The sequence below is a fragment of the Staurois parvus genome, unplaced genomic scaffold (genome assembly GCF_062004578.1).
Source record: "Staurois parvus isolate SC_StPar_1 unplaced genomic scaffold, SC_StPar_1.0 ptg001906l, whole genome shotgun sequence".
NCBI lineage: Eukaryota > Metazoa > Chordata > Amphibia > Anura > Ranidae > Staurois > Staurois parvus.
Window position 1 is genome coordinate 51,490 of NW_028319702.1, and position 12,539 is coordinate 64,028.

Here is a 12,539-nt window from a genome sequence, read left to right on the forward strand (position 1 = left end):
ATATGCCATCATTCCCATTAGTGGCCCCTTACCCTGTACTCTACCATACATAATGTTAGATTGCCCACAACACTTGCAATGGGTGGGGGAAGGCAGACACACCCTACAGTGGCATTAGGCTTGGAACAGTCCAGCTAGGAGTGAACATGTGACATGGAAGCATCACGTTGACATCTCAGAGAGACGAGTCCTGAAGTCATCCCGATGCAGCGAGTGTCCCCGCCTTTGTCATAGGAGCGAGGCCTTCTACATGCTCAGTACCCTACATCCAGGCCGTTCTTCCCAGACGATTCTGACAGATGGGAATTGGGGGGTTCTGCACATGTTCCTGTGGTGGGCACCGCGTGTTCGTTGCTCAAGCAGTGGCTTTCTTTCTCCAACGGTATGTGCTTTGCCAAAATGTTTTCAAAAAACAGCACAAGTAGAATTTGTGTGTATTTTTGCTTGTTGAGCCAGATCTTCGAGTCCACATGACATCTTGCTGGTCACACGAGTAAGGTGCCTGACCCTATCTTTGAGCCAATCTGGTAATGATGGTTCCCTGGGATTGCAAGTGATATAGAAGAGAGGACAATGTGCTGGAGCTTCTGGAGGGAGGACACTGAAGGTGAAGGTCCTATCCTGTACCTTCTCCTCCACCCGGTTCATGAAGATATCATTTCATAGCAGGAAGACTTCTATCGCTGTCAGCAAGTTCTGAGGAACGCACTTGGTGAGGAAGGCAGGGGTGATATATTATTATTATTATTATACAGTATTTATAAAGCACCAATAGTTGGCTCAGCGCTGTACATTACAAAGGGGGACAGAACATGTGACAGAACAATACCAATACAATGCAAAACATGAGGGGATCGAGGGCCCTGCTCTTTCGAGCTTACAGAAGAGAGGACAATGTGCAGGAGCTTCTGGAGGGAGGACACTGAAGGTGAAGGTCCTATCCTGTACCTTCTCCTCCACCTGGTTCATGAAGATATCATTTCATAGCAGGAAGACTTCTATCGCTGTCAGCAAGTTCTGAGGAACGCACTTGGTGAGGAAGGCAGGGGTGATATGGTAACTCGTGTCAGTCATGTCGTCATATGTGTCGCTACAGAGTACAGCCGGTTTGAGGCCAAGATCCATGACCTGCGGGAGCAGCTGATGAACAGCAGTCTGGGTTCAGGCAGCGCCTCATTGCACAACACCAACGGCAACAAACGGGGATTCTACATCCGGTAAGTTGGGGGAGGAGCACAATACACATACTAAGAAATACCATGAAAATGATGTCTACTGCCAATAGAAGGCACATCCCTGACAATATGCATGATACGTCCCTGGCAATGGGGATTCCTAGGGACTGCCCCTCATTGTTCCTCTATTATTAGAAGTTAGTATGTCCCGGTTACCCTGTATCAGAAATGGATATGCCATTAATAAACTGTATGAGAAGTCAGTGTGTCTTCTCCTTCTACCATGTTAGGTGTTGGTATGTCCCTGCTCCCCATATTAGAAGTTAGTGTGTCCCTGCTCCCCGTATTAGAGGTTGGTATGTCCCTGCTCCCCATATTAGAGGTTGGTATGTCCCTTCTCCCCATATTAGAGGTTGGTATGTCCCTGCTCCCCATATTAGAGGTTGGTATGTCCCTGCTCCCCATATTAGAGGTTGGTATGTCCCTCTCCCCATATTAGAGGTTGGTATGTCCCTCTCCCCATATTAGAGGTTGGTATGTCCCTCTCCCCATATTAGAGGTTGGTATGTCCCTGCTCCCCATATTAGAGTTCGGTATGTCCCTCTCCCCATATTAGAGGTTGGTATGTCCCTGCTCCCCATATTAGAGGTTGGTATGTCCCTCTCCCCATATTAGAGGTTGGTATGTCCCTCTCCCCGTATTAGAGGTTGGTATGTCCCTGCTCCCCGTATTAGAGGTTGGTATGTCCCTCTCCCCGTATTAGAGGTTGGTATGTCCCTCTCCCCATATTAGAGGTTGGTATGTCCCTGCTCCCCATATTAGAGGTTGGTATGTCCCTGCTCCCCATATTAGAGGTTGGTATGTCCCTCTCCCCATATTAGAGGTTGGTATGTCCCTCTCCCCATATTAGAGGTTGGTATGTCCCTGCTCCCCATATTAGAGGTTGGTATGTCCCTCTCCCCATATTAGAGGTTGGTATGTCCCTCTCCCCATATTAGAGGTTGGTATGTCCCTCTCCCCATATTAGAGGTTGGTATGTCCCTCTCCCCATATTAGAGGTTGGTATGTCCCTAATCCCCATATTAGAGGTTGGTATGTCCCTCTCCCCGTATTAGAGGTTGGTATGTCCCTCTCCCCGTATTAGATGTTGGTATGTCCCTCTCCCCGTATTAGAGGTTGGTATGTCCCTCTCCCCGTATTAGAGGTTGGTATGTCCCTCTCCCCGTATTAGAGGTTGGTATGTCCCTCTCCCCGTATTAGAGGTTGGTATGTCCCTCTCCCCGTATTAGAGGTTGGTATGTCCCTCTCCCCGTATTAGAGGTTGGTATGTCCCTCTCCCCGTATTAGAGGTTGGTATGTCCCTCTCCCCGTATTAGAGGTTGGTATGTCCCTCTCCCCGTATTAGAGGTTGGTATGTCCCTGCTCCCCGTATTAGAGGTTGGTATGTCCCTCTCCCCGTATTAGAGGTTGGTATGTCCCTCTCCCCGTATTAGAGGTTGGTATGTCCCTCTCCCCGTATTAGAGGTTGGTATGTCCCTCTCCCCGTATTAGAGGTTGGTATGTCCATCTCCCCGTATTAGAGGTTGGTATGTCCCTCTCCCCGTATTAGAGGTTGGTATGTCCCTGTCCCCATATTAGAGGTTGGTATGTCCCTGCTCCCCATATTAGAGGTTGGTATGTCCCTCTCCCCATATTAGAGGTTGGTATGTCCCTCTCCCCATATTAGAGGTTGGTATGTCCCTCTCCCCATATTAGAGGTTGGTATGTCCCTCTCCCCGTATTAGAGGTTGGTATGTCCCTCTCCCCGTATTAGAGGTTGGTATGTCCCTCTCCCCGTATTAGAGGTTGGTATGTCCCTGCTCCCCGTATTAGAGGTTGGTATGTCCCTCTCCCCATATTAGAGGTTGGTATGTCCCTCTCCCCATATTAGAGGTTGGTATGTCCCTGCTCCCCATATTAGAGGTTGGTATGTCCCTGCTCCCCATATTAGAGGTTGGTATGTCCCTCTCCCCATATTAGAGGTTGGTATGTCCCTCTCCCCATATTAGAGGTTGGTATGTCCCTCTCCCCATATTAGAGGTTGGTATGTCCCTGCTCCCCATATTAGAGGTTGGTATGTCCCTGCTCCCCATATTAGAGGTTGGTATGTCCCTGCTCCCCATATTAGAGGTTGGTATGTCCCTCTCCCCATATTAGAGGTTGGTATGTCCCTCTCCCCATATTAGAGGTTGGTATGTCCCTGCTCCCCATATTAGAGGTTGGTATGTCCCTCTCCCCATATTAGAGGTTGGTATGTCCCTCTCCCCATATTAGAGGTTGGTATGTCCCTCTCCCCATATTAGAGGTTGGTATGTCCCTGCTCCCCATATTAGAGGTTGGTATGTCCCTGCTCCCCATATTAGAGGTTGGTATGTCCCTGCTCCCCATATTAGAGGTTGGTATGTCCCTCTCCCCATATTAGAGGTTGGTATGTCCCTCTCCCCATATTAGAGGTTGGTATGTCCCTCTCCCCTTATTAGAGGTTGGTATGTCCCTCTCCCCATATTAGAGGTTGGTATGTCCCTCTTCCCATATTAGAGGTTGGTATGTCCCTCTCCCCATATTAGAGGTTGGTATGTCCCTCTCCCCATATTAGAGGTTGGTATGTCCCTGCTCCCCATATTAGAGGTTGGTATGTCCCTCTCCCCATATTAGAGGTTGGTATGTCCCTCTCCCCATATTAGAGGTTGGTATGTCCCTCTCCCCATATTAGAGGTTGGTATGTCCCTCTTCCCATATTAGAGGTTGGTATGTCCCTTTCCCCATATTAGAGGTTGGTATGTCCCTCTCCCCATATTAGAGGTTGGTATGTCCCTCTCCCCATATTAGAGGTTGGTATGCCCCCGTTCCGCTGTATTATTAGCAGACCCCATTGCCCTTCGCTCCCCCTATTTCAGTTGATGGTCTTTGTTTCTCCTCTCCTTAGGGCGCTCTTTGACTATGACAAGACACGAGATTGTGGCTTTCTCAGCCAGGCCCTGAGCTTTAAGTTTGGAGATGTTCTGCATGTCCTGGATGCCACTGACGAGGAATGGTGGCAGGCTCGGCGGGTGCAGCCGGAGGGTGAAGAGATCGGCTTCATCCCCAGTAAAAGAAGGTGAGAAGATGCCCTTTAGATCGATTATTAGGTGCTTTGTCTTGTCACTTTGGATTCAGCTAGACTTGACCTGGGGGCCCCAGTCACAGACTCATCATCCTGGGTCACCTTTAAATCTGGAGGCCCAAATCCCAGGCTGGTCTTGGGTTGCTCTTATTCAGAGGCCCCAATCCTAAGCTGATATTCAGTCAGTTTTATATCTGGAGGCCCAAATTGCAGACTGGCCTTGGGTCATTCTTATATCAGGTGTAGTCATGGGGGGCCATCAGGGGTATAGTGAGTCCTGCACCTCTCCTCTAAGACAAATGACCCCTGAGACTAGAGATAGAACCCCCCAGGTGTATTCATAGGGGGCCATCAGGGGTATAGTGAGAATCCTGCACCTCTCCACTAAGACAAAGGACCCCTGAGACTAGAGATAGAACCCCCCAGGTGTATTAATGGGGGGCCATCAGGGGTATAGTGAGAGTCCTGCACCTCTCCTCTAAGACAAAGGACCCCTGAGACTAGAGATAGAACCCCCCAGGAGTAGTCATGGGGGGCCATCAGGGGTATAGTGAGTCCTGCACCTCTCCTCTGAGACTAGAGATAGAACCCCCCAGGAGTAGTCATGGGGGGCCATCAGGGGTATAGTGAGAGTCCTGCACCATACTGTCACACGTCGCTCATTGTCCAATCAGTGAGGGTTTTGCTTTGTCATTGCAGAGTGGAAAGGCGGGAATGGTCTCGGTTAAAGGTAAAGGTGAGATCATGTTGTGATGTTGTGATGTCTGTTGATCTTTCTGTGGATATGATACATGAGGTCATTCGTACCTCTGCTGGGCACGGGACATCAAGTCCTGAATACAGGGGGGTGCAATACAAAGGTATGTGGGGTACAGAACACAGTGATGTGGTGGGGGGAAGGGGGGTACAGAATACAGTGATGTGGTGGAGGTGGGGGGTTGTGGGGTACAGAATACAGTGATGTGGTGGTGGGGGGGAAGTGGGGTACAGTATAAAGTGATGTGGTGGGGGGAAGTGGGGTACAGAATACAGTGATGTGGTGGAGGTGGGGGGTTGTGGGGTACAGAATACAGTGATGTGGTGGTGGGGGGGAAGTGGGGTACAGTATAAAGTGATGTGGTGGGGGGAAGTGGGGTACAAAATACAATGATATGGTGGGGGGAGTGGGGTACAGAATACAGTGATGTGGGGGAGGGGGATTTGGGGTACAGAATACAGTGATGTGGGGGAGGGAGGATTTGGAGTACAGAATATGGTGATGGGAGGGGGGATCTGGGGTACAGAATACGGTGATGGGACGGGGGATCTGGGGTACAGAATACGGTGATGGGACGGGGGATCTGGGGTACAGAATATGGTGATGGGACGGGGGATCTGGGGTACAGAATACGGTGATGGGAGGGGGGATCTGGGGTACAGAATACAGTGATGGGAGGAGGGATCTGGGGTACAGAATACGGTGATGGGAGGAGGGATCTGGGGTACAGAATACAGTGATATGGGGGAGGGAGGATTTGGGGTACAGAATATGGTGATGGGAGGAGGTATCTGGGGTACAGAATATGGTGATGGGAGGAGGGATCTGGGGTACAGAATACGGTGATGGGAGGAGGGATCTGGGGTACAGAATACAGTGATATGGGGGAGGGAGGATTTGGGGTACAGAATATGGTGATGGGAGGAGGTATCTGGGGTACAGAATATGGTGATGGGAGGAGGGATCTGGGGTACAGAATACAGTGATGTAGGGGAGGGAGGATTTGGGGTACCGAATATGGTGATGGGAGGGGGGATCTGGGGTACAGAATACGTTGATGGGAGGAGGGATCTGGGGTACGGAATATGGTGATGGGAGGGGGGATCTGGGGTACAGAATATGGTGATGGGAGGGGGGATCTGGGGTACAGAATATGGTGATGTGGGGGAGGGATCTGGGGTACAGAATACAGTGATGTGGGGGAGGGAGGATTTGGGGTACAGAATATGGTGATGGGAGGGGGGATCTGGGGTACAGAATACAGTGATGGGAGGAGGTATCTGGGGTACAGAATATGGTGATGGGAGGGGGGATCTGGGGTACAGAATACGGTGATGTGGGGGAGGGAGGATTTGGGGTACAGAATATGGTGATGGGAGGGGGGATCTGGGGTACAGAATACGTTGATAGGAGGAGGTATCTGGGGTACAGAATACAGTGATGGGAGGAGGGATCTGGGGTACAGAATATGGTGATGGGAGGGGGGATCTGGGGTACAGAATATGGTGATGTGGGGGAGGTATCTGGGGTACAGAATACAGTGATGGGAGGGGGGATCTGGGGTACGGAATACAGTGATGTGGGGGAGGGAGGATTTGGGGTACAGAATACGGTGATGGGAGGGGGGATCTGGGGTACGGAATACAGTGATGTGGGGGAGGGAGGATTTGGGGTACAGAATACGGTGATGGGAGGGGGGATCTGGGGTACGGAATACAGTGATGTGGGGGAGGGAGGATTTGGGGTACAGAATACGGTGATGGGAGGGGGGATCTGGGGTACGGAATACAGTGATGTATACTGCCTCTGTCCAGGGTGGGGTCAGTGTTGCTCCAGTTGTGTCCATGGTTGGTCTCGTTGGGTGTGCAGCGGCTGCTGACTGACTCTCACTAACCTCTCTCCCCGTCTGACTGAATCTTCCTTTACAATTCTCTCCTCCGCTGCACAGGATCGAAGCAGCACCACAGGCTCCCAGAGTATGTATCTCCCCCTGTACCCCCACTTCTACACCTCCATCCTGCCTGTATCTCCCCCTGTACCCCCACTTCTACACCTCCATCCTGCCTGTATCTCCCCCTGTACCCCCACTTTTTCACCTCCATCCTGCCTGTATCTCCCCCTGTACCCCCACTTCTACACCTCCATCCTGCCTGTATCTCCCCCTGTACCCCCACTTCTACACCTCCATCCTGCCTGTATCTCCCCCTGTACCCCCACTTCTACACCTCCATCCTGCCTGTATCTCCCCCTGTACCCCCACTTTTTCACCTCCATCCTGCCTGTATCTCCCCCTGTACCCCCACTTCACCTCCATCCTGTCTGCATCTCCCCCTGTACCCCCACTTTTTCACCTCCATCCTGCCTGTATCTCCCCCTGTACCCCCACTTCTTCACCTCCATCCTGTCTTTATCTCCCCCTGTACCCCCACTTTTTCACCTCCATCCTGCCTGTATCTCCCCCTGTACCCCCACTTTTTCACCTCCATCCTGCCTGTATCTTCCCCTGTACCCCCACTACTTCACCTCCATCCTGCCTGTATCTCCCCCTGTACCCCCACTTCTTCACCTCCATCCTGCCTGTATCTCCCCCTGTACCCCCATCTCTTCACCTCTATCCTGCCTGTATCTTCCCCTGTACCCCCACTTCTTCACCTCCATCGTTCCTGTCTGTATATCCCCCCCCCTCTTCCTTTACATCTCCATCATTCCTGTCTGTATATCCCCCCCCCCCCCTACACCTCCATCATTCCTGTCTGTATATCCCCCCCCCTCCTCTACACCTCCATCATTCCTGTCTGTATACCCCCCCCCCCCCCTCCTCTACACCTCCATCATTCCTGTCTGTATATCCCCCTCCTCTACACCTCCATCATTCCTGTCTGTATATCCCCCCCCCCCCCTTCTCCTCTACACCTCCATCATTCCTGTCTGTATATCCCCCCTCCTTTACACCTCCATCATTCCTGTCTGTATATCCCCCTCCTTTACACCTCCATCATTCCTGTCTGTATATCCCCCCCCCTCCTCTACACCTCCATCATTCCTGTCTGTATACCCCCCCCCCTCCTCTACACCTCCATCATTCCTGTCTGTATATCCCCCCCTCCTTTACACCTCCATCATTCCTGTCTGTATATCCTCCCCCTCCTCTACACCTCCATCATTCCTGTCTGTATATCCCCCCCTCCTTTACACCTCCATCATTCCTGTCTGTATATCCCCCCCCCTCCTCTACACCTCCATCATTCCTGTCTGTATATCCCCCCCCCCCTCCTCTACACCTCCATCATTCCTGTCTGTATATCCACCTCCTTTACACCTCCATCATTCCTGTCTGTATACCCCCCCCCCCTCCTCTACACCTCCATCATTCCTGTCTGTATATCCCCCCCCCCTCCTCTACACCTCCATCATTCCTGTCTGTATATCCCCCCCCTCCTCTTCCTTTACACCTCCATCATTCCTGTCTGTATATCCCCCCCCCCTCCTCTTCCTTTACACCTCCATCATTCCTGTCTGTATATCCCCCCCCTCCTCTTCCTTTACACCTCCATCATTCCTGTCTGTATATCCCCCCCCCTCCTCTACACCTCCATCATTCCTGTCTGTATATCCCCCCCCTCCTCTACACCTCCATCATTCCTGTCTGTATATCCCCCCCCCCTCCTCTTCCTTTACACCTCCATCATTCCTGTCTGTATACCCCCCCCCTCCTCTTCCTCTACACCTCCATCATTCCTGTCTGTATATCCCCCTCCTCTACACCTCCATCATTCCTGTCTGTATACCCCCCCTTCTCCTCTTCCCTTACACCTCCATCATTCCTGTCTGTATACCCCCCCCCCCCTCCTCTTCCTCTACACCTCCATCATTCCTGTCTGTATATCCCCCCTCCTCTACACCTCCATCATTCCTGTTTGTATACCCCCCCCCCCTCCTCTACACCTCCATCATTCCTGTTTGTATATCCCCCCCTCCTCTACACCTCCATCTTTCCTGTCTGTATATCCCCCTCCTCTACACCTCCATCATTCCTGTCTGTATATCCCCCCCCCCCCTTCTCCTCTACACCTCCATCATTCCTGTCTGTATATCCCCCCCCCCTCCTCTACCTTTACACCTCCATCATTCCTGTCTGTATATCCCCCCCTCCTCTACCTTTACACCTCCATCATTCCTGTCTGTATATCCCCCCCCCTCTACCTTTACACCTCCATCATTCCTGTCTGTATATCCCCCCCCTCCTCTACACCTCCATCATTCCTGTTTGTATATCCCCCCTCCTCTACACCTCCATCATTCCTGTCTGTATATCCCCCCCTCCTCTACACCTCCATCATTCCTGTCTGTATATCCCCCTTCTCTACACCTCCATCATTCCTATCTGTATATCCCCCCCCTCCTCTACACCTCCATCATTCCTATCTGTATATCCCCCCCGTCCTCTACACCTCCATCATTCCTGTCTGTATATCCCCCCCTCCTCTACACCTCCATCATTCCTGTCTGTATATCGCCCCCCCTCCTCTACACCTCCATCATTCCTGTTTGTATATCCCCCCTCCTCTACACCTCCATCATTCCTGTCTGTATATCCCCCTCCTCTACACCTCCATCATTCCTATCTGTATATCCCCCCCCCCTCCTCTACACCTCCATCATTCCTGTCTGTATATCCCCCCTCCTCTACACCTCCATCATTCCTGTCTGTATATCCCCCTCCTCTACACCTCCATCATTCCTGTCTGTATATCCCCCCCCCCTCCTCTACCTTTACACCTCCATCATTCCTGTCTGTATATCCCCCCCCCCCCTCTACCTTTACACCTCCATCATTCCTGTCTGTATATCCCCCCCTCCTCTACACCTCCATCATTCCTGTTTGTATATCCCCCCTCCTCTACACCTCCATCATTCCTGTCTGTATATCCCCCCCCCTCCTCTACACCTCCATCATTCCTATCTGTATATCCCCCCCCGTCCTCTACACCTCCATCATTCCTGTCTGTATATCCCCCCTCCTCTACACCTCCATCATTCCTGTCTGTATATCGCCCCCCCTCCTCTACACCTCCATCATTCCTGTTTGTATATCCCCCCCCTCCTCTACACCTCCATCATTCCTGTCTGTATATCCCCCTCCTCTACACCTCCATCATTCCTGTTTGTATATCCCCCCCCCTCTACCTTTACACCTCCATCATTCCTGTCTGTATATCCCCCCCTCCTCTACACCTCCATCATTCCTGTTTGTATATCCCCCCTCCTCTACACCTCCATCATTCCTGTCTGTATATCCCCCCCCCTCCTCTACACCTCCATCATTCCTGTCTGTATATCCCCCCCTCCTCTACACCTCCATCATTCCTGTCTGTATATCGCCCCCCCTCCTCTACACCTCCATCATTCCTGTCTGTATATCCCCCTCCTCTACACCTCCATCATTCCTATCTGTATATCCCCCCCCCTCCTCTACACCTCCATCATTCCTGTCTGTATACCCCCCCCCTATTCTCCTCCCCCCTTCTGTACCCATTGCCTGATAGATACAGCTCTGCTCCTCTCCGGTATCCCCCCACTATTCTTGTGTGCATGGTGTTGGGGTGCAGTATTTGTGAATGATTTGCACTGCCGATGATTTTGGTGCCTCTGATGAGTTTCCTTTTTTCTCTTTAAGATCGGGAAGACGTAGTGCTTAGTTATGAATCCGTCTTACAGATGGAAGGTAGGTGTCTTCTATCAGCCATTCCTTGTAAAGTCTCAAAACACTTATAATATGTCAGGAACTCCAGTGGTGGCAGCTCCGTGTTTGAGTTCCCCTATTTCATTTTCAATTTGCAATGCAAGACGGGGACTGGGAATGCCAAAGCCAGAGGTGGGTAGAAACTATTATGGGGAGATCATATTCTGGAGTCCTCAAAAGTAACAAAGAGCTAGCAGGTGACCACATGGACGTTGGGCGTATGGAGCCCTGAATGTTCTCTATATATGACTGATGTCAGGTCCTTCACCTTCTTCTCTCCTCAGTTCATTATGCTCGTCCTATTATAATCCTGGGTCCCGGGAAGGACCGAGTAAACGACGACCTTCTTTCTGAGTTTCCAGATAAGTTTGGCTCATGTGTCCCACGTGAGTATTTCTATTGGAGGATTTACTTTGTTACAGCCTGACAGGTTGTTTGTAATAAGCTTGGACCCTAAAACACGGCACTGTATACAGCAAAGCCGCGAAAACATCCCGCCGTCATGACAGCAATTATTACTCCATATCAGTTTATCCAACCGTCCATCCAGAGCCTCTGGTTTATGGACCGGATACATCCTAAATATAGAGCCATTTATCCAACCGTCCATCCAGAGCCTCTGGTTTATAGACCGGATACATCCTAAATATAGAGCCATTTATCCAACTGTACACCCAGAGCCTCTGGTTTATGGACCGGATACATCCTAAATATAGAGCCATTTATCCAACCGTCCATCCAGAGCCTCTGGTTTATGGACCGGATATGTCCTAAATATAGAGCCATTTATCCAACTGTACACCCAGAGCCTCTGGTTTATAGACCGGATACATCCTAAATATAGAGCCATTTATCCAACCGTCCATCCAGAGCCTCTGGTTTATAGACCGGGTACGTCCTAAATATAGAGCCATTTATCCAACCGTCCATCCAGTCTCTGGTTTATAGACCGGGTACGTCCTAAATATAGAGCCATTTATCCAACTGTACACCCAGAGCCTCTGGTTTATAGACCGGGTACGTCCTAAATATAGAGCCATTTATCCAACTGTACACCCAGAGCCTCTGGTTTATGGACCGGATATGTCCTAAATATAGAGCCATTTATCCAACTGTACACCCAGAGCCTCTGGTTTATAGACCGGGTAAGTCCTAAATATAGAGCCATTTATCCAACCGTCCATCCAGTCTCTGGTTTATAGACCGGATACGTCCTAAATATAGAGCCATTTATCCAACCGTCCATCCAGAGCCTCTGGTTTATGGACCGGATACATCCTAAATATAGAGCCATTTATCCAACCGTCCATCCAGAGCCTCTGGTTTATAGACCGGATACATCCTAAATATAGAGCCATTTATCCAACTGTACAGTATATGCGGAACCTGTGTAGGTGACAACCATGGCACCCTTCATAGAGGAGGAATAAACGTACCCACTCAGGGGCAGGAAGTATCCACAGGACCACCAGGGAAAATATAGGGAAAAGCCCAGAAAAAAACAAATGTTTCACCAAAGCACCAGTAAGCTGCAATATGTGGCATTTTTGTTCTTGAGTTCAGATATACTTTACAAAACTCAAAATCGTTGCTTTATTAGACGAAATCTGTGTATACTTGTGTACTTGGGAGTATATAATCTGGGTATACTTGTGTACTTGGGAGTATATAATCTGGGTATACTTGTGTACTTGGGAGTATATAATCTGGGTATACTTGTGT

At 50.4% G+C, this 12,539-nt stretch overlaps 1 protein-coding gene across 5 annotated transcripts in view; it reads left to right on the forward strand.

Annotated features, from left to right (window-relative positions):
- The window catches only part of LOC149433830 (disks large homolog 4-like), a 62,153-nt gene extending 50,894 nt beyond the window's left edge, over positions 1 to 11,259 (forward strand). For 3 of the 5 annotated variants that reach the window (XM_089664389.1, XM_089664393.1, XM_089664391.1), the window contains exons 11-16: positions 1,097 to 1,217; positions 4,141 to 4,311; positions 5,017 to 5,053; positions 7,023 to 7,050; positions 10,752 to 10,799; positions 11,102 to 11,259. In XM_089664389.1, coding sequence (XP_089520515.1) covers positions 1,097 to 1,217; positions 4,141 to 4,311; positions 5,017 to 5,053; positions 7,023 to 7,050; positions 10,752 to 10,799; positions 11,102 to 11,244 — 548 coding nt within the window. In that variant the 3' untranslated portion in view covers positions 11,245 to 11,259. The remainder of the gene's footprint in view (positions 1 to 1,096; positions 1,218 to 4,140; positions 4,312 to 5,016; positions 5,054 to 7,022; positions 7,051 to 10,751; positions 10,800 to 11,101) is intronic. The other 2 variants (XM_089664390.1, XM_089664394.1) reach the window with 2 other exon arrangements.
- Positions 11,260 to 12,539: the final 1,280 nt, after the last annotated feature.